We start from the raw sequence: 14,058 nt of genomic DNA, 5'->3' as shown, positions 1-14,058 counted from the left end.
ATGATTTGCCTTTCGGTTGCTGTCCTAGTAAGGCACATAAGAGGATAATGAGGCCTTCTGATGCAGCTCTCCAGAAGAAGCAAGCTGAGCTTAAGAGTAGTGGGTGAGAGATTTATCTTACTTTTTACACTATACTTTAGCCTGTTTCTCCACCCATCCCTGTGATTTTGTTGCTGTCTCCTGTGACTTCTCCTGCTCCCTTGTGCACCCAAGAAAGCCATTTGTACAGGTGAGTAAGCAGCTTTAGAAATGTGTGTGTGTGTTGGCATTTATGTATGACATCAAGCTTACCTATCTCATGAAGATTGGTATGGTCCTCCTCTTGCTGGGCATGGGCTGGTTCACACATGGCCCCTTACCAGAGCTTCTGCTCCTATCGCCAAGGGTAGCTGCAGATAATAGTAGTGGGAGACTTCTGCTCAGCCCCGTGGGAATTGTTTTGCAGGGTCCCACAGGGTTCAGTCTTGTTGCCCAAACTACTTAACATCTATACATAGCCATTGGGAGCAGTCATCGGGATATGGAGCAAAGTGTTATCAATATGCTGAAGACACCCAGTTATGCCTCTCCATCAGTACAAGGAGAGGTGTTGCAGGTCTTATATATAAGAAACGATGACTGCAGGTGGTATTGGACTGGTATGGGCCAACAAATCGAAGTTAGTTCCAGTGAAGAGAGAGGTGCTGTGGATGACAGTTCCTGGGTCTGGGAGTTAACAGACTAGCCTGTTTTTAACAAGGTTACACTTCCCTTGAAGAAGGAGGTGTGTAGTTTATGGTGTTCCTTGAACCATCATTGTTACTTGAGGCCCAGGTAGCCTGGGTGGCTTGGAATGCCCATGCTCAGCTTTGGCTGGTGTGCCAATTATGGCCTTTCCTGGGTAGGGATACCCTGGCTATGGTCACCGATGCTCTGGTAACCTCCAAATTGGACTATTGCAGTGTGCTCTACATGCCCTTGAAGATGGTCTGGAAAGTGCAACTAGTGCAAAATGCAGTGGCCAGACTGCCTGTTGGAGTGGCAGGCCAAGTGCATATAACTCCCATTTTAAGACAACCTCTCTGATTGTTTTCTGGGCCCAATTCAAGGGGCTTACATTTAAAACCCTGAACGGTCTGGGGCCCAAATATTTAAGAGAATGCCTTCTCCCACACCAATCTGCCCATACCATAAGATCATCGGATGAGGCTTCCCTGTGTAGGAAGAATTACATTGTGCTGGGGCCCACAGAACGTCCTTTTCAGTGGTGGCTCCCCTTCTGTGGAATGCTCTTTCCACTGCGGTACAACTAGCCACACTGGGTTGTAGCCAGTGCTTGTCCTGCTCAGAGTAGACCCACTGAAGTTAATGAACATGATTAAATTAGGTTCATGAATTTACGTGGGTCTAATCTGAATAGGACTTAGTTGATATACCCCCTAGTTTCCTTTTAGGAGATAGGTGATGCACCTGTTCCAGCAGGCTTTTGGATGAGGAGAGAACTGGGCCTGAAGTATCTAATTAATAGTTTGTCGCTGCTGCTTTTATTACGAGTTGTACTGAAAGAACATTTTAAATTCTGCTGTGATTCTTTATGATGTTAACCCCCCCTGTGTTTTTTTGGCAAAAGGCAGCATATGCATTTCTAAATATATGAAATATAAGGAAAAATCAAGATATAAATATCTTTCTCTTCCAATGTACTGGCCAATGAGTGCACTGGCGCAAATAAATGAGAAGCACAACTTGACCCTTTTTGGTAAATGTTACAACATTAAAATTGTATGAATATCTAATATGGTCAGATAACTTTAATACATGCATCCTGTATTTACGTTCTGCAATGATTCTTAGTCTCTCCCCCCCCCCAAATAAAAGATCCATCGTTCCAGGCCTTCCTTTATGCAGAAGGCACATTTCTGAACGTGTCTACGAGGGCTTTTATTTTTATATAGTAATTGCGCTGGGATGTCAGACCTGACTCCTGTGAAGAGTGAAGTTGACAGAGGAAAAAGGCAAACGCTGCAAACAAAGACTGTAGCTTTACTTTTGCAGGAACAGGACTGTTAATTGCTCAGACCAGTGGGCAAGGCTAGCTCAAGAGTTTTTATTACTGTCCCCAGTTTAGTAGAGCCAGGAGACTTAGTATGACTGGTCCCTCTGCCAGGGGCCAGTGGAGTGAACCTCAGTTCAAAACTACTGTGCAATTGAATCCTGACACCTGAACACACCCTTCGGTAGACTTGCCCATTTGCATCAAGAACAACAGTTTCACTGGCGTTTTGTCCCCATGTTGAGCTCTTAATTTGCTCCACAGGAAATGGCTGCCCAGTATATCCAATATAAAGGCATAAAGTTTCCTCCTGGATATAATTCTGTGGAAAACCTTTCCTTTGCTGAGAATGACTTTGAAGTGCGGGATGATGATACCTTCATCGTCACTTATCCTAAGTCTGGTAGGAGAGGGACACCTACTAGGGATGGGGAGCAGGGTGGGGAATGGGATTTCTGCTTTCCAAAGCTGCTAGTTCCAAAAAGCAAATGATATTCCATGCAGATTTAAATCTGGAGTAAGTCCAAATGGAAAGCACAGACCTGCTCATTACATTTAAACCTATTCTGGATTTAGGCCAGATTTGTCGTAAATAAAATTTGCCATCATTTCCAGTGTACTGTAAAAGTGCCCTGACACTTTTTTTTCAGTGGCATATGTGTAATTTTCAAATAACTAACATGGAACTAAAGCAAGCTTGTGGGGAAATTTGCAACCACATTTTCCTAATTTAAATATGTTTGCAAAAATGTAGGTTTTTTATGTGTCTCTAATTTCACACACATACACATGATGTTAGGTTTTAGTTGTAAAATTAAGGGACAGAAATAATTGAATTTTGGAAAACGTATATATTTAACATTATAGTCTTAATATTCCTCAGAAAAACAAAGTTTTGTAACAATAGTCCTAAAAGCTGGATTTAAAAAATGAAACTTGGGGACATTCAAAATTCTGAATTAAATGTTACTTCATTCAAAAATCAAATAAAAATCAAATGTTGCTTGATTTTAAATGTTTAGAAAATGTCATGAATGCTGCAATCCTATATCCACTTACCTGGTTGAGAGTAAATTCCCTTGAACTCAATGGGATACACTTTTGCATAGATATACATAGGATTGCACTGCATGTATTTGAAATCTAATTCAGTTCCAAGTCTGGCTCTCGTCTCCACCACTACTAAAGTTATTATACCAGTTTTAAATGAAAGGTAGTGGTGGATTGCTTTGCAAATGGCTTTGGGTCAGCCTCTGATAGAAAATGATGGTGTCCTTAAGGAATCTGTGGTGACAAAGAAAAAAAGTCCTTGCAGGTGTGTATATCTGCTATGACAGTGCATCAAGAATTGCACTGTTAAATCTGGAGATTTTTTTTCCATCAAGGAACAGTGTGGATGATTGAGATCCTCAGCCTGATCCTCAGTGGAGGTAACCCAGTCTGGAATCAAAGTGTTCTCAATTCCAGTCGTGCCCCCTGGTTCACCACCCAGCTGGGCCTGAAGGCAGCACATAAACTCCCTTCTCCACGTCTGCTCACCTGCCACCTCCCCATTCAGATCTTCCCCAGAACTTTCTTCAGCTCCAAAGCCCAGGTGGGTGATGATGATGAGACACTGGGCACGGTGTCACATGGGTCTCGGGATGGAGCCTGGGGGCACTGTCATGGTGATTGCTTGCTCACGAAGGGAGGGACCTCTAACATCATCTTTGAAAAAGGACTATAATGCTTCATTTGACCCAGGAATGGAGAAAAACAAATCTTTTCCTGGTAGTGTGGTTCTTGGTTGCCCAACTTTTCTCCTTTCACTGGCCCAGTTAGCACCCCCACCTCTTCTGGCCATGCCCCCTTATTTATAGAAACAAATGAAGTTATTAAAGTTGTGATTATAACCCTGGTCCAGACTTTTTATCACTATTTTCACTGTAAGGACTAAAAAACTGACATTTTCACTCAATTATGCAATGTAATTATAGATTATGGGTTGCTTATAGATTAATGGCAATATTGCGATACCACCACTGAATCCTGTGCCAGGTTTCCATACCTGACCTTAACTTCTCGTTCTTCTCACTCTGAGCACCAGAACCTATTTTCATTGCAGAGTTCAGCCATGGAACATGCAAGGTTCCAAATTTTACAATGTGATGGGCATATTGTTTCATCATAGTCATTAGTCTCCTAAGGACAGTGTTCACCCACTGATAATACCTCCCAACATTTAACAAGCATTTTCCTCCTCAGGTGGTGTACACATTGCGGGACCCCAGGGATGTGCTTGTTTCCTACTATCATTTCTCCAAGATGTGCCTGCCCTTTGAGAATCCCAAATCCTTCCACTGCTTCCTGGAGAGTTTCCTGAGCGGAGATGGTGAGTTGGAGTAAAGTGGGTGGATAGAAAAAGAAGATGCTGGAACATTTGGGTGCCCTCGATGGAAATCCAATTTACATGCCCAGCAGTTCATTGCCACAAGATGCAATGATGGTCCACTTGCTCAGGTGACTTTTGAAATAATGGCTGAGACAAATGTATATGGGATGGTTTAGCTACAGTTTTGAATTATGACAGCTACAAATGGAACTCCTCATGGCAGGGATGGGGAACCCGTAGCCCTGCAGATGTTGTTGGACTCCAACTCCTATCATTCCCCAGCCAGCATAGCCAGTGGTAAGGGATGATGGAAGATGTACTCCAGCAACATCTGGAGGGCCATATTACCCCCACCCATGCCTTATGCAGAGACAGCCTCACCCTGTGACTGTGTTGGTGACAAACAGTGGAGATTGCTAACTCCATCAGGCCCTGCTTGTGAATTGGCCAGTCCTACGTTCTCAGCTGTTCAACCCAAGTCCAGGCCCTGCTGCCTCATCCTGGCTGGGTAAACAGAGGTCTAGACACATCTGAAGCCTGGTTGTATGTGGCAATTGTGAGATGGGAGGTGACAATCAAAAATGGGCTGTTCAGCACTTAGGACAACTGCCCCCTTTGTCCAAATGTAGAGTTAAGGTCAGATATGCTGGTTCTCTCAATAGTAGCATGCAAATTATGTTGCAAGGTTGAAACCCTCGAAAGAGATGCAGAGAAGGGAGAATTTAATCGGACAGAATGCTTTCTGTCACAATGCCGCAGTGATAGAAGGTGGACCCTGGCAGAGTTCTCCCTTATTTGAAGCCCTGAAGCAGCTATCTTTTAAGGTCTAGCCCTGATTACACAGTAGGCCTTTTCACAAGTTCTCTCCATGAATAGAGTATGTGTGGGTTCCTGATGTGTGGTGCTCTTACCCACATACATCTGTCTGTATATGCACAGGCACTCCTTTTCTGACCTTTGGCTGTATGTGTGGCAATCAGGGGCAGGACCAGCAAGGTGGGTGACATTGGAGCCAGGCCAGCTGGCTCCCCCCCCCTGTCCATTTTCTCTACTGGAGAACACAGGTAGCTACGTTACACTGAGTCAGAGCATAGGTCCATCTAGTTCCGTATTGTCCGCACTGACTGGTAGCACTTCTCCAGGGTTTCAGGCAGAGCTTGGAAAAGTTACTTTTTTGAACTACAACTACCATCAGCCCAATCCAGTGGCCATGCTGGCTGGGGCTGATGGGAGTTGTAGTTCAAAAAAAGTAACTTCTCCAAGCTCTGGTTTCAGGCAAGGGAGATGCTGGGTGATTGAACCTGGGACCTTCTGCATGAGAAGCAGATGCTCCGCCTCTGAGCTATAGCACTTTCTTTGTGAAAGGGGTTTATGTGCAAAGTAATTCCACAGGCCATTGGTGATGCCTCTGTCTGTATCCCTTTGTACAGTACCTTTTGGATCCTGGTTCGACCATGTCACAGGCTGGATGAAGCTGAAAGGCAAAAGCAACCTCTTGTTCATCAGCTATGACGAGCTGAAGCAGGTGACAGCTTAGGACAGATTCCCACCTCCCTGAGGTGGTATAAAGTATCCTCCCCGTTGGTAGAAAAGGGAATGCAAGCCTATCAATGGATTCTTCATTGGCATGACAAGCCAGGCAATGTTTTACCAAAGTGAAAAGCAGTGTGGTATCCAGCACTGCAGGCATGGAGTTCCAATCATGCAATGAGACTTCCCCTCTCTCTCCTTCCCTCACGTCCCTCTCTTCCAAAATCTGCCCCCCCCCCCCGAGTAGATTTTGAAGTTGCAGCAGGGGGGTGGGACTGCATGGAAGATAAGGGGGATGTGCAAGAAAAAGTCTGCTGCGCAAGCAGAACTACGGCGCTGGAGACAACCCAGAATGCTAAACTGTCTGCTAAGGGATGAAGGAGAAGACTATTTACTTAAGATAACACAGGACGCTGCCTTACACCAAGCCAGATCATTGGTCCATCTAGTTCAGTATTATCTGTCTGGCATTGTCTGGCATCAGTTCTCCAAGGTTTCAAACAAGAGTCTTTCCCAGCCCAACCAGGAGATGCCAGGGACCTTTCGTGTGCCCAGCATGTGCTCCACCATTTGGCTATGCCCTCCTCCCATTTTTATTTCATTCATCCCATAAGATGCTCAGATCATGTATCCTTTTTCCATTGCTATCTTTTCTTAAACTGCATCCTAAACATCATTTGAGCTACAGGCATATACACTCCTGGGAGTAATTCCCATGAGTGGTCAAATGCAGGATTTATTTGAAGAGCTATTTCCTATACATTTTGCCACATTTGTTGCATTGAGTATTGCAGTTTCATAGACAGACAGATACCATGATGCATATATGGTGACATTTCCAGAAGCTGTCTCTAGTCTTTTCTCTTGGTTATGAGTGTGCCTCTTGTAACAGATGAGATCCTGGGCATGATAACCGGGGGATTTGGGTTAACCTGGGAATTGGTACTCTGGTTGTGCTCAAGATAAGTAGGGCTGTGTGTTTCTGTAATTCCACTACCACATAATGGAGAATGAGCACATAGTTCATCATTCCAAGAATCTCAGGTTTCATTCTGAAAAACCCGTAAGTTTCTAGCCCTTAGGACTGAAGATTGGGTTCAAAGAATACAGATGTCACTTTTCTGCTCTCTGGACACTAGCCCCTGCTGCTCTTTATCACTTCAGGACCTATATGGCATTGTGGAGCGCCTCTGCCATTTCCTAGGGAAGAATCTGGATGAGGCAGCGATAACCTCTGTGGTGGAAAACACCTCCTTTGAAGCCATGAGAAGGAATGACATGTGCAACTCGACAATGCTTCCCAAGGAGTTTATGGACCAGGAGAAAGGGACCTTCCTGAGGAAGGGTGAGACTTACTCTGGTGTTTGTTTGTTTTCTCCTGCAGCTGCCGAGGAGATGGGAAAGGGACTCTAGCAGAGGCATGGCAGACTGGTCACTGATAAAGTGGCACCAAGTCACAGTGCCAATGTAGGGCACAAGAGTCAGTGTAGCACCAGTGAAGCAGCAAAATCTTCAGAGTATTGCACCAGTGGAAAAACTCACAGCAACATAAGTGCACCAGTGATAAACTACATTGTGTAAGGCCTTGCACAATCAAACATAGGTGGAGACAGGCCAGGAGGGGGGGGTGGCAACACAGCAGAATCCTCTCCGTGTTATCAAGACCAGAGATGCATCACTAGAAAACATGTATATTGATGAGTGCCAAGACCAGTAGCCCAAATTAAAAACCAGAGGATAATTAGCTTTTATTGGTGCAACAGTAGAGCACTAAGTTCCCAATAGGGTAAGGGAGAGCAATGTAGCGTAGTGTCTTCCCCAATTGCCTAAGACAGCCAGTGAGAAAACAGAAGGGGAAAGTTCAGAAGATCTTCAGAACTTCAGAAGATCTTGGCTGGCAGGGCAGGGTGCAATGGGGAATCCAAATAAGTCTCCTGCACATCATTTCCATGGGGGAGACAGATCTGAAGGCTTCTACTTTGACCTCTGACTTCCTGCCTCTGCATTGGCTAGTTTCCCCTTCACTGGAAATGTTCTACACAATTTCATTGGCAATTAAAGGCACTCTTTGATCTAGGAGCAACTCTTATTGTCTTTGGCTTGCAGAGGAGCTGACTTGCAAAGTGCTTTGCTCCAATGTAAGAAGCTCAGCTCCTGAGGAGCTTAATAAAAACTTGTGAAGCTGAATTGTTGCATGTGTCCTGCTTTTCTAGGTGTCTGTGGAGACTGGAAGACTCATTTCACAGTGGCACAGTCTGAGTACTTTGACAGGGTTTACCAGGAGAAGATGCTGGGCCTGAAAGGAATATTCCCCTGGGAACAAACTGGACCGGAGAACAACTCAGAAAGAGGTGTTAATTTTTGAACTGAACAGCTCACTCCTGCCTGTCTGTTCCAAGAACCCCCTTTCCTGAATTCTAAATTAGTAGAGGTGTTGTATCATAGTCACTCAGAGGAGAGACAAAAGGCTATTTGCATGTGCTTGGAGGTACGCATAGTATTATAACTTCACATGTTTCAGGATGCTGGATGTGAAGTCATGTTACACTGCAGGGCGCATGGTGGCACATGATGCATCATGTGAAGGCATACACTGCAGATATCTTGCTGAAGCAAAGATATGTGGGAGTCAGCAAGGGAAGTCTGTATAGGCTGTCTTGCGTTCCACCAAAGAAAATTGGGATCTAATAAACGTGTTTCTTTGTAAAATTAATGTTATTAAGGCAAGCAATTAACAGCAAGTGAAAATAAGAATGCAACACAAATCCAAAGTACAATATAAATAGGATTAACTATTCCTCTTAGAGGAAAGAGGAATTTGCTTTGCTTTGCTGAGGAAAAACAAGAGAGGCTGTTTTAAAAACAACAACAGTTGTGGCTACAGACAATCACAACAGAGACTGCATTTGACAATCACCCATGTGTGGTTTTTAGAAATATATTATTCCAGTATGTTAATGGAAAACATTAAGCTATCCCACAAAATGAAGGAAGGTTGGATGGGGAAAAAGCAGAGGCCTAGAAGAGTGTATAGTGGGGGGCAGTGGGGAAAGGTGTTTAAGGGTGGAGTTGAGGAATGGGGGAGCCAATGAAAAGTAGAAGCTGGGGAAACCTTCACGCAGGGCCTAGGTAAAGGAGGGCTGCATGCCATTGGCAGGAAATGAATGGTCAGGCAAGGCAGATTGGGGGCCCAGGGGTCTGATGTGGGTTGGTGCGAAGCTGACTTTGACATTTTGATTTGAGCTGATCAGCTGCCTTTTCTAACAATCGGTTAATTGTTTTTGTTCGTTTGGCTGCAAATCTGGAACCTGATGAAAGCGAAGTCATTTGATTTCCCTCACCCCACCCCCAAAAATATAATCAGCCAGTTTTGGGGGTATAAAAATCTCTGTCCCATCCTGCCCTCCTTTCCTTTCAGGCTTAACTCGTCTGGAACTGAAATGCCTGGAAAGTTTTGGTTTTCTGTGCTGTTTTTTAAAAAAAGTTTTTCCTGGAATCTAAACAGGGTCTGAAAGGAAAACCTTGAAGAAAGTAGCCCCTCCCACTACCTAGCATATGCTGATACAATGTCCTTCTGTGTGTGTGTGTGTGTGTGTGTGTGCCCCCCCCCCCCCCCGCCAAATCCCACATCCCCAGAGTATGAGGGTTGGTTGTAGTTACACATTTGCAAGGGAAGCATTTATTATACTGATATACAATATTTTAAAAGTGGTGGTTAAAAAGTTTTAAAACAGTGCAGGAGAAGAATCCACTTACACACACTTTCAATATGTGCTAAAAGGTGAATTTATTCACATTAACGGGTTCTTACCCACGTGAATATTAGTGGATTATATCTGATACTAAGTTTTTACATGGTTTTACTGTGTGTATATATATGTGTGTGTGTGCATTTTTAATATTTTTAATTGTTGTAAACCGCCCAGAGTGCTTCGGCTCTGAGGCGGTATATAAATGTAATAAATAAATAAATAAATAAAATCTACAATGGTTGTAAACTGCTTTGATATTTTTTAATGAATAACAGTATGTAAATATTTTTATTACAAAAGTGAGACAAATTCATGGAAGATCATGGCTATTAGCCACAATCTCTAAATGGAGCCTCCCTGGTCTGATGCAGTGTACTTCAATGTCAGATGCTGGGGCCATCAACTAGAGAAGACTGTCACCTTCATCCCATGCTTGTGAGTTTCCCAGATGCATCCAACTTGCTACTGTTAGAAACAGAATCCTGGGTTATGTAGACCCTTGGTTAGATCCAACAGGGTTCTTTAAATGTTATTGGTGTGAGAGAATTTTGAATACGGATCTAGTGGGTGGTAGTTTGTCTAGATTAATTTATGTTATGTTGGGTACAAGGGGTGGTATTCAATGCTAATCCTACTCAGAGTAGACCCATTAAAGTTAACACACAACTAGTTTAGGTTCATTAATTTCAGTGGGTCTGCTCTTAGTTAAATACAACCCAAGGACACGATCTTGTGCTGGTAGATGTGCATCCAAATGATTCTGCTGTAGTGGTTTGTGGATGATAGCCTGAAGGCAGAGTTTCATTTTTAAATAGGAGAGATTCTGAGGCTAAACTCTGCCTGGAAATTAAACCCTGGAAGTCTTGAAGTGTTGGGGCTAGTTGGGGCACTCTGCACATTATCAGGAGTCTTTCTCCTCTATGGCATTCTGCCTGGACCCTGACATTTTAAAATGTTCTAGGGCAGGGATGGCGAACCTGTTGCTCGCCAGATGTTGTTGGGCTACAGTTCTCGACAACCCTAACCATTGGCCAGGCTTCTGGGGCTGCTGGGAGTCCAACACATCTGCAGGGCCGCAGGTTTCCCGCCCATGTTTTAGGGCCAAGCATCTGGCTTAAATTAAGCCCTACAAACAGTGCTTCAATTGGGAAAAGAGAGTAGGAAGGAGCTTAATGAAATCCATAAGCTCTACATGACGTATCCCAATTTTCCACAAATCATGCTCCCTGCAATCTTCTAAAAGTAGTAGCTAAGGGGGGATCACAAAAGGTAAGGGAACAGATCTCGTCTGCTCCCCTGGAATTCAAGCATTACCCAGAAACCATGTGACACTGCAGTTCCCAAAGTGGCTCAGCATAATTTATTTAAGCAAACCCCCTCTCCCATAACAGGAGGGCAACTAAACCCTTGGTTTAAAGGAGAGTTGCAGGAGATCAAATCTACCTGGGAAGTGCAAGCTCTTCAGCCTTGCCTTCTAACAACAGGTTTCTGAGTCGCTGTTTCCTCTGTGTAGAAATAAATGCACTCTGCACACGGCCAGAGGCTGGAGCTGGAAAGCAAGATCGAAGGCTGAGCTGCCTTGAGCCGCGGCTCCAACTCGAGCCGTGATCATCCGGCAGGAGGAACTTGTGGCTCGGCTCTCAAGGGCAATAGTAGGCGGAGAGCGCAGACAGCGACCGAGCCTGGTCCCCCTCCCCGCTCGCTCGGCGCTGCCGCAGTTGCAGTCGCGTCTCCACGTGCCCTTGGCCAGGCTTCGGCAGCGACTGCAGCTGCAAGCAGCCGCGGCGTCGGGGCCCGGGATTTCTGCCAGGAGGTGGCTCCAGGCTGGGCTAGCCGGTCAAGGGGCGGGGGGGCGGCGGCTCAGCGCGGAGCCTGAAGGAGGAGGAGGTGGCGGCGGCGGCGGCAGCAACAGTAGAAGCACCACCACGACCCGCAGCAGCGATAGACCAGGCGAGCCCGTCCCGTCCGTGAGTCCGCCTGTCTGCGCCATGGTGAGGCACTGTGCGCTTTGCCGGGTGGGTGAGAGGGTAACGCGGCTTCCTGGGGGTTATAAGGGAGGGGGTAGGTTCCGGGGTGGGAAGGCAGGAGAATTCTTCCCCACCTTCCCAGTCTCTCTCTTTCTCTCCCCCCCCCATCCTTTCCCTTGAAGGACTGGCACCAGCAGCGACCAAGAGGTGCTGGGCACCGGATAGGGCCTTGTAATATGGCGAGGGAGGGTACCTGGGTGTGTGCAGTTGGGATCAGGGTTGTGCACCGCTGTTGGGAGCCTGCAGCTCTAGGGCGTTAGACTGGGGCCGGGGAACAGTTATTGTCATGAGCGCAAGTGTGACTTGCAGCCGAATCTCAACCATGGGTCCTCGAAAGTAAGTGCCGCCGATGAAGCTCGCGGAATGCCCGGATAATTTATAATTATGCTGTTTAATCATTGGGGTCGTTAAAGAGACGGATCCTCTCTTCCTCCACCCCACCCCCTTTTTTATTGTATCGCGCGCGTGCATATGACTGAATTAGAGATCCCAGTCTGCGATTGGTGATTCTGGGTAGGGAACCCGGGTACTGTGGAGATTACCGCGGGTGGATTAATCGACACGCAATACAAGAGTGTGGTTTTCAGGATGTTGTGGCATGAGACAAGTGATGCTTAATCGGGAGTTTCCTGCACCTGTAACTTGAACTAGAACCTACACTACCTAAAACACTTATTTGATTTAAAGTTGGGTGCCTTAACAATATTCACAAGGGTTTTTAGACAAAAAGACATTGACAGGATATATTATTGGGTGGGTAGGTGGCAAGCACCCTTAAATTTTGAACGGGAGGGAGCTAAAACAGATGCAGCTTCTGAAAAGTTGGATCTCAACAAGTCATCCGATCTCATTGCCATGCGGGGGCCCTCCTGAGTCCCAAGCTGAAGATTGTGGCAAGATATGCTTTCTTATGGATTTCCATAAAGTCCTATGATCTGGGGGAGGTCAACAAAGGGGGACACATTTCAGTGTTTTAGTGAATGGCTGTTGATTCCTGATCTGAAGAAACCCCAGGGAAGTTGTACTTTGAGGTGTTCCATGTCCAGTGAAAAAATAATAATCTTTTGTGCACACACATACGTAATGTGAGTGTCGAACTACACATTATCTGCAAATGCATGTCACAATCCCCCCAACAGCAGAAAAAATGGGGGGCACAGACACCAGAAAATTTTTGAGGCGGGGTACAGAAGGGGCAAAGTATATTTCTAGGTGGCTGAAATATATGGGGGGAGCTCCTTGTTGGGGGGCACTTGCCCTCCTTTGGCACCACCCCTGCCTCAGCGACTGGTTCTTCTAAGGAAAAACAGCTGGATGGAGAATTTTTATTTTTATTATTTTTTGCATTTATATGCCACCTTTATAGCCATGTTGGCAGGGACCCCATTACTATATGGAGCAGAGAAGCAATGAAGGAAAGATGATTCCCCCCTTTGCTTGCCACATTTCCATTGCAGCCCCCCTCCATCATCAGTTGCTTCCCCTCCTCCCCATCAGGTTTCGGATATGGGATTGCATGGGTGAAAGAAATAGGGGAAGAAATAGGACTGTAGCTTGGGCAGAGGGAATTGCCCCTGAAACTCTTCCCTCTGATACTTCTAATGTCTGATTTGCCTCCCCCCCACCAAAGCTGCTTATCTTTAGAAGAGGTGGCAGTTGAGTTTTATTCCACACATTTGTGTGTAATGTGTAGTTTGGCCCTGGTGGACCTTGCACAGTTTTTTGCCCTTGCAAGCAGACAGTGTGGGCTGGCAGAGGGCCCCGCCCCTTAGCCCCCATAGTGGCTGCAGCCAACAATTCAGACACTGGTCGTGGAGGAGGCTTGCGTTGTGTGCCTTCTCTCAATGCTTAAGGTTAAAAACAAAAGCTTAATCCCAGGTGGGACTGTAGAACACATGCTTTGCAGGAAGAAGGTCTCAGGTCCAGTCTGTGGCATCTTCAGTTAAAAAGGACCAGGTGGCAGGTGATGGGAAAAACCTGTGCCTACAACCAGGCTGATGCAAGACATTTTGCTGCCTGAAGCTGCATACACACCATACATTTAAAGAACAAACCCTCCCAATCCTGGGAACTGTAGTTTGTTAAGGGTACTGGAAATTGTAGCTCTGATTGGAGCTGTAAACTATAGTTCCCAGGATTCCTTGTGGAGCGGGGAAGATGTATTTTAAATGTATGGTGTGTACACACACTGAAGCGGAAGAGCAAATTGAGCCCCTCCCACAAGCCAAGAGGCATAGTATTCAAAGAAAAAATCCCATGAGCACCTCCCCTGGGAGTAAAAAATACAATAAGAAATAAATAAAACAATAACAGTTTGCTGCCCTATCATGGCATCCAAAATCAGCT

The 14,058-nt window shown here is 45.5% G+C and overlaps 2 protein-coding genes across 12 annotated transcripts in view; both read left to right on the top strand.

Annotated features, from left to right (window-relative positions):
* Positions 1 to 9,931, top strand: SULT2A1 (sulfotransferase family 2A member 1). Of its 4 annotated transcripts, none has more exons than XM_061589474.1 (7): positions 3 to 103; positions 2,297 to 2,435; positions 3,418 to 3,626; positions 4,277 to 4,403; positions 5,834 to 5,928; positions 7,098 to 7,278; positions 8,147 to 9,931. In XM_061589474.1, exons 2-7 carry the CDS (start codon positions 2,300 to 2,302, stop codon positions 8,296 to 8,298), a joined length of 900 nt encoding a protein of 299 aa, XP_061445458.1. In that variant the 5' UTR covers positions 3 to 103; positions 2,297 to 2,299; the 3' UTR covers positions 8,299 to 9,931. The 4 variants fall into 4 exon arrangements, with proteins under 4 accessions (XP_061445459.1, XP_061445458.1, XP_061445457.1 ...); XM_061589473.1 differs by having other exon boundaries at positions 17 to 229; XM_061589475.1 differs by lacking the exon at positions 2,297 to 2,435 and having other exon boundaries at positions 1 to 103.
* Positions 9,932 to 9,986: 55 nt separating this feature from the next.
* ARHGEF40 (Rho guanine nucleotide exchange factor 40) overlaps positions 9,987 to 14,058 on the top strand; it is a 47,507-nt gene continuing 43,435 nt past the window's right edge. For 6 of the 8 annotated variants that reach the window (XM_061588454.1, XM_061588453.1, XM_061588457.1 and 3 more), the window contains exon 1: positions 9,987 to 10,120. In XM_061588454.1, the coding sequence (XP_061444438.1) occupies positions 10,073 to 10,120 (48 nt within the window). In that variant the 5' untranslated portion in view covers positions 9,987 to 10,072. Of the gene's footprint in view, positions 10,121 to 11,357; positions 11,701 to 14,058 lie in introns of those variants that run through there. The other 2 variants (XM_061588456.1, XM_061588455.1) reach the window with 2 other exon arrangements.

This window comes from Rhineura floridana, chromosome 11, assembly GCF_030035675.1.
Source record: "Rhineura floridana isolate rRhiFlo1 chromosome 11, rRhiFlo1.hap2, whole genome shotgun sequence".
Taxonomy (NCBI): Eukaryota; Metazoa; Chordata; class Lepidosauria; order Squamata; family Rhineuridae; genus Rhineura; species Rhineura floridana.
The sequence above is the reverse complement of the archived record's forward strand: the minus strand, read 5'-3'. Positions and strand labels throughout refer to the sequence as shown.